Raw genomic sequence first — 6,670 nt, forward strand, 5'->3', positions numbered from 1 at the left:
CACTCAGCCATCGGGCCTGCTGCCTGCAGGCACAGTAGCTGTGCCAGTGGGAATGCCCTAAGAAGCAGGCCAGCTGATGGCCTCGTGGTGACACAAACGCCACGGTTCCTCAGCACAAAGTTTCTTCTCGTTCACACCATGCCCCACTGGGGCAGCTCTTCCAGGTTCTCACCGGTAGCCAGGAGCTGGTGGGCTCTGCCATCCCCATCTTGCATGTGCTCCCAAGGGACCCCAGCTGAACAGGCAATGGCGCACCTGCTTCTCTGCAAGGGGAAAGGGAGAGGACGGGGCGGCTCTGTGCCAATACTGAGATGAGACCAGATACTTCTCCCATAACTGACCCACACCATACCATGATGGCGCTGAAGGACTCCTCACCCAAGAGAAAGCAAACGTGGCCTGTGTGTAGTGGGGCTTCACCAGGCAAGAAAAACAGAAAGCTCCACCGAATATATTTTCAAGGGGCCGGAGAGAAAGATACTGGGTGCCTGATGCCCCTTACATCGTGCCCTGTCTACACCCCAATCACACCCTCAAAGGAAGGTCTTAGAGGACACCCAGCTCCCACCTGTACATAATAATCCAGGTCAAAGATACAGTGCAGCAGGGAGGGCACTTGTCTTGCACGCAGCCGACCCAGGTTTGATCCCTGGCATCCCCTAGGGTCCCCTGAGTCCTGCCAAGAGTGATCCCTAAGGGCAGAGCCAGGAGTAAACCCTGAACACTGCCTGGTATGGTCCAAAACATAACACAAGATTTTTTAATTAAATAAATAAAAATGAAGACATTCAGGGCCAGAGAGATACGACAGTGGGGAAGGTGCTTGCACACAGCCAACCCAGACTAAATCCCCAGCACCACATATGGCTTCCTGAGTACTGTCAGGAATAAGTACTGCCAGGTATGGCCAACTCCCCCTGCCCCCGATAAAACCCTTCATCTCTCTCTAGTTTGAAGACAGTGATTCTGTTTCCCTCAGAAACTCACAGCTGGAAATTCTGGTCCCATCAGCTATTTACTGAAAATTCCACAAAAATATGGTTATTCTTTCTGTGAACATAACTTAGTCCAGGATTCTTTGTTAATTTAGCTTTGAGATTCTTACAGGAAAAGGTCTGTGTCAAATTTACTTTCAAGCAAACAGAAGCGGATAGGAGAGATAGTTGTGCGGTGAAGGTGCTTGCAGGCAGTTGATCCTGGTTCAATCCCTGGCACTCCATATGGTCTCCTGAGCACTCCCAGGGGTGACCCCTGAGCATAGAGACAGGAGCAAGCCCTGAGCACTGCCAGGTGTTGCCACAAAACCAAACAACAACCACACATACATACACACACACACACACAAAAACACAAATCCAAACAAAATAGATGCATCCTATTCTTATTTGCACTGAGGCCAAACCCATATATGTTCTCAGAGATGGTGTCTGGGGGTCACCATGGCAACACCCGATAATGTTGGGGCCACGCATGCGGTGCTAGGATCAAATTAAGGGTCTCACACATGCTAATGTGTGTTCTACCACTTGAAGCTACATCCCCAGACCCTAGTAAATGTAAAAATGAGCTTCAGAACTTCTTAGTATCGTGGATTTTAAAAGTCTTCTCAGCCTTCTAAAACAATTTAAAAGACAAATATTAAGTATGATTTACAATTGAAATCATTGTCAAAAGCTTTTAATTTGCTATCAATATATAAAGACATTATATTCTCTGTTCTATATGAACACTGAATTTTTTTGCATTCCTCTCTGGAATAAATACAATGGGACACCAAATTCTATGCTATTTTTATAAATAAATGAGAATAGATTTGGGTATAGCCAAGTGCAAAATTTAATGAAACTCAGAAATAAGTCCCACAGGGGTGGAGAGATAGTACAGAAGGTAAGAGGCTTGACTTGCATGTGGCAGACCCACATTCAATCCCCTGCAGGAGAGATCCTTGAGCACAGAGCCAGAAGCAAGCCTTGAGCACCGCCAGGTCTATGCCCCTCACCCACGTTGCCCCACCAAAGAAAAAACTGTTAACATGTGTGAGGAGTCAGCAGGCTGTTCCTTGGTATATTACAGATACTTATTAAGTAGTTATTAGGAACGAGGTATTACCAAAGGCCTTCCACTGAACTGTCTCTTTTTAAACAACCAATTCCCCACCTCTCTGAACTGTTTATTTGTATCTGAGATGCGAGACTACATGTCTGACACTAGTCCCTCACATCAGTACCACAAGCCTACCCGAATCTCCGATGCCAGTTCTAAGCCTCAGGTGCCAGCCACACTTGTGGCTGACCAGTTAGACACAGACTTGGGGACACCCACATGCCCCACCACTTGCTCAGGCAGTTCTCAGAGTTCAGGAAAGCACTCTCCATACTATTAGAAGTTTATAAGAAGACACAACCCAGAACAGCCAAATGGAAGGGAGGCGTTGGTTAGACCATGGCAGGGGCTCTCAGCTTCCAGTGCTCTCTATCACTACATACCCCCATCAGACGTTTTCCATTGGGGGCGGGGGGGGGGTCATAGAGGCTGTGCAGGTAAGATGGACTGAATCAATGGCCAGATGTAGTTTGCTAAACTCCAGACCTTCCCACCTCCTCCGACGTACCATCCTCTCATCATGCCTCGAAGTTCTTAGTAGCCAGGCCCCAGACACAACATTTCGGGGTCCCCGATTAAAATACAAAAAAAAAAATCTAACAAACATCAGAGTCCAAGTGGTTCAGGAGTCAAGCACCAAGCACCTGGGCCCAAAGGGAAGACCAAATCTGTATTTCCTATTTTATCATGGATATAAAAGCAAGAAGAAACTGTCTATATACATCCGTCAAGGAGATATCGGGACTCAATGTAAGGAGGTGTTCAAGCAGAGAACCTGGACAGAGAATGGAAACAGTACACCAGCAGAAATGTGAAAGAAGTATAAGCAGCTAAAATGTGGAACTCTGTTAATCCACTGCAAGGAACGTACCACGGGAGACGTTTATCACACGGAAAGCTGGCTCTGTAGGGAAAGCGCAGATATCCTTAGGTGCAGATTTGGCTGTCAGTCTCCCTTGTTCTGAGAGATTATTTTAAAAGAAGATAAACTAGTAATCTTAAAGTGATTTCGAGGAAAAAAATCTCAAATTGGTTGTTGAGAGACAGGGCTGGTCCAATAGTCTCTGGGAACACAAAGGATGAATTAGGCTGAAACAGCAACTTCATGAAAGGCTTCCTCTTATCACGGAGCTCTGAACATCTCCAATCTTCTCACTGGTTTCTTCTATACTTATCTTGCAGCTCTTTTTTTTTCCCCCTTCCATTTTCCCCCCTTTGGGGCCACCCAGTGGTGCCTGGGAGCAGGTTACTCACTAGTGTTCAGGGACAAACTGGGGATGGAACCCAGACGTACCACACACAAAGCATTCTCTCCAGGCCTTTGGGCCTGCACAGTACACTGCTGACTTCCTTGTGTACCTTAAGGACCAACACTTCAAGCAACCCATCATTTTAATCAGGAGCCCTCTGTTTTCCAAACTAGCCACGGACAGGTCCAGCTCGCTTGGTTACCGCTGGGTCCAAAGCAGCCAGGGAGAGGTTCACCTTACTCAGCCGGTAGCCAATGGCCCACCCATGACCAGTCTGAGCTATGTCCACTGGATGACAATAGGTCTGTACAGACTCCCTACGTGTTGAGGGTGGACAGTGAGTGCCTCTAAAACACAGCTACCCAAAGAGATGAACCCGGGGTCTGCACGCAGGTCTTCAGACTCCGTCAATGCTTATCCCACTTGAAGAAGTAATCTGTTCAATTTGGAAGCTTACAAACTGAGCTCTCTTCTGAGTTTTTTTTTTTTATCAAAAACTATTCCCAGAATTCACTTACGATACAACTGTATGAATCAATACATTATTATGTATACAGATACATATATATGTAAGCACTGACTTCTAGGGTACAATGAATGAAAGCTGGTGGGCACCATTATTCTTCCCAAAGGTGACAAAATGTTCCCACAATGTTATGACCATGGGATTCTTGTGAAAGCATCTATTTTTGGCTTTAAGTTTAAGCATGTAACATATGATACAACAATTTGTTCATTTCTTTATATGTGGGTATTATAAAAGTTGGGGCTGGGACAAAACAAGTAACCAAAGTCCAAGCATACAGGACACCAGTCACAGCTATGGCATGGAGGTGGGTCCCAAATAACTAAATTCTAACATAATCAAAACGAAGGGAATACATGAGTCAATTTTTTTTAAGTGATGGAAAAAACTGTTAAGAGGCCACACTCAGGAGTGTTGGGTCACCAGGCAGGGCCACACCCGCAAGGCTGCGAGGGGCCGGTGCTGGGGAACTACCAGGGCCCCTCACTTCTGCGCTGTCACCAGTGCCACACCCGGGCCCCTGAAACCACTTCTGTACTCAACCTGGAGCCTACGACAAGCAACCACACAGTTCCTCTGAATAGCCCTCAGAGCCCACGACCCCGGCTGCGTGCGGACCCGGAGCGGCGGGGGCGGCGGCACCGTGACTCACCCTGGACGCTGGTGCCCAGCACCGGGGCGCGGAGCACCGGGCATGGGCACCGCGGCGGGCTCGGGCGCCCGGTCGGCGCACTGTGCGGCTCGCCCCGCCGGGCGGGCTCGCACCTCCCATAGCGGCTCCGGCCCGGCCCATCACAGCTCAGAGTGCAGTTCCCCCGAGCCCCAGAAACACAGCATCTCTGAAGCAGGAGCGTTTGAACATAAACTCGCGCCGGCGGGCGGGCGGGAGGAGCGCCGGCGGGAGGCAGGCGCCGACGGGCGGCTCGCCGTGCAGCGCGGACCCCCGCACCGCGGGGCGCGGGCAAGGCTCGGGGCGCGGGTCCTGCGGCGGCGGCGGCTCAGCACCCCGGGCCCCCAGCCGGGCCCGCCGCACTCACCATCTCGATGATCTTGGTCTTCCGGCCCGTCTTCCTCTTCAAGGTGAAGATGTACTGGGCCAACACGATGCCCGCCACCAGGGCGCACACGCTGGCGCTCGCCACGGCGCCCACCCGCGCCACCGCCGCCCGGTCCATGCTGCGGCCTCGCTCGGGCGCCGGAAAGCCGAGCGCCGACCGCGCCGACGCCCCGCCCCCTAGAGGCCACGCCCACGGGGCGGGGCGGGAGGGCTGGGGCGGGGCCTGAGGACCAGGGGCGGGGCCGGCGGGGCCGGGAGGCGAGACCGGGCGGGCCGGGGCCTACACCCAAATAGGCAGGTCTGTCAGGCGTTCCTCAGATCTCAGAAAGGAAAGTGGCCCAAGAGACAGAAGACTTAGTGGCATCGATCCTCTCTTCGCCAAGGAGGGCCAGCTCGCGCCGCTAGAAATCTGGATTCCAGCACTGCGCACTCGAAAGCGTCCTCTGCGGCGCCTCCAGTCGCCCTGGACTACAATTCCCAGCATGCCGCGGGGCCCAGACGCGGACATGCGCAGTCTCACCCGAGCGGGAGAAGTCCGGGGAAAGGTGTCCTGTGCGTGGGAGGGCGCCGCTGCGCCCAGTACCTGCTAACAAGTGAGTGCCCTGAACGCGCGAAGAGCTGCAGTCACAAAACAAGTGATCCAGGGGCCAGGGATATGGCTCAAGTGGTCGAGCCGGGGCCTTAGCCCGGTGGGGCCCTGCGTGCACCCCGACGTGGCCCAGGCAACGTGCAAAGATCCTCTAAGAAGCCCTCAGGTGTGGTTGAACCCCCACGACCCGTGAGCCGTCACCCCACGTTCCCGAGGGCGACCACCGCACAGAAGCAAGAGAATGCCGCCTAGAAATCCCGAGCGACAGCCCGGCTGCAGAGACTGGACTCTGCGATGGGACGTGCAGGGAAGGCCTGGAACAAAGGGCGCACAGCACCCTGGGGTGCATGCGTGCATGAGTCTAGCCCAGGCCGCCACTGACTGCCGGGTGACAGCGCGTACAGCCCGGGACGCGGGCGTTATGCGGGCCTGTCAACTCGCAGTGGGCACAAAGCTGCGTGGTGAAGCTCACCACAGGTGGAGGAGACCATCAAAGGTGGGACAGTGCGCTCTGGGACAGTGCGCTCTGTGCCAGTGGGATGCCGTGTAGTCTTTGAAGAGTAGCACGTGGGACCGGGCAATAGTACAGCGGGTGGAGCATTTGCCTGCCAGGAAGCTGACCCTGGTTCGATCTCCAACTTCCTACATGGACCCCAGAGCACCACCAGGAGTGATTCCTGAGTCCCGAAACTGGAGTTACCCCTGAGCATCGCCGGGTGTGGCCCAAAGCTTCCCTACCCCCATCCCCACCCCAGTTTTAAAAATTCAAAAAAGAAGCATTTTCTGGGCTCCTGGGAGACACTGCAGGGAGCAAGGCAGTGTCCCTGGGCCCCGTCATCCCAGAGGCCTCAGGGTCGGCAAGGGTGCCCTCAAAGCAGTGCTGAGTGGGCCCAGATGATGGCCAACGGTGCCCTCAAAGCAGTGCTGAGTGGGCCCAGATAATGGCTGGCACCATGAGCCGCCTGAGCTGACAACCACAGGGAGGGACTCTGCATGTTTCCTGCACAGCTTTGGAAAATAGTCCACCTAAATGAAAAGAAGGAAATTCTGAACTGTTTGGTAACATGTATGAACCTACATGATATTATGCTAAACTAAGTGGAATAAGTCTGTTCCAATGAGGTTGTATTATTCCATTTAGACGA

At 52.7% G+C, this 6,670-nt stretch overlaps 1 protein-coding gene across 5 annotated transcripts in view; it reads right to left on the bottom strand.

Moving 5' to 3' along the window:
- Positions 1-5,204, bottom strand: part of NT5C3A (5'-nucleotidase, cytosolic IIIA) — a 54,381-nt gene extending 49,177 nt beyond the window's left edge. For 2 of the 5 annotated variants that reach the window (XM_055143678.1, XM_055143664.1), the window contains exon 1: positions 4,917-5,204. In XM_055143678.1, the coding sequence (XP_054999653.1) occupies positions 4,917-5,054 (138 nt within the window). In that variant the 5' untranslated portion in view covers positions 5,055-5,204. The remainder of the gene's footprint in view (positions 1-4,916) is intronic. The other 3 variants (XM_055143667.1, XM_055143676.1, XM_055143673.1) reach the window with 3 other exon arrangements.
- Between the last annotated feature and the right edge of the window lie 1,466 nt (positions 5,205-6,670).

Source organism: Sorex araneus, chromosome 1, assembly GCF_027595985.1.
Source record: "Sorex araneus isolate mSorAra2 chromosome 1, mSorAra2.pri, whole genome shotgun sequence".
Classification (NCBI taxonomy): domain Eukaryota; kingdom Metazoa; phylum Chordata; class Mammalia; order Eulipotyphla; family Soricidae; genus Sorex; species Sorex araneus.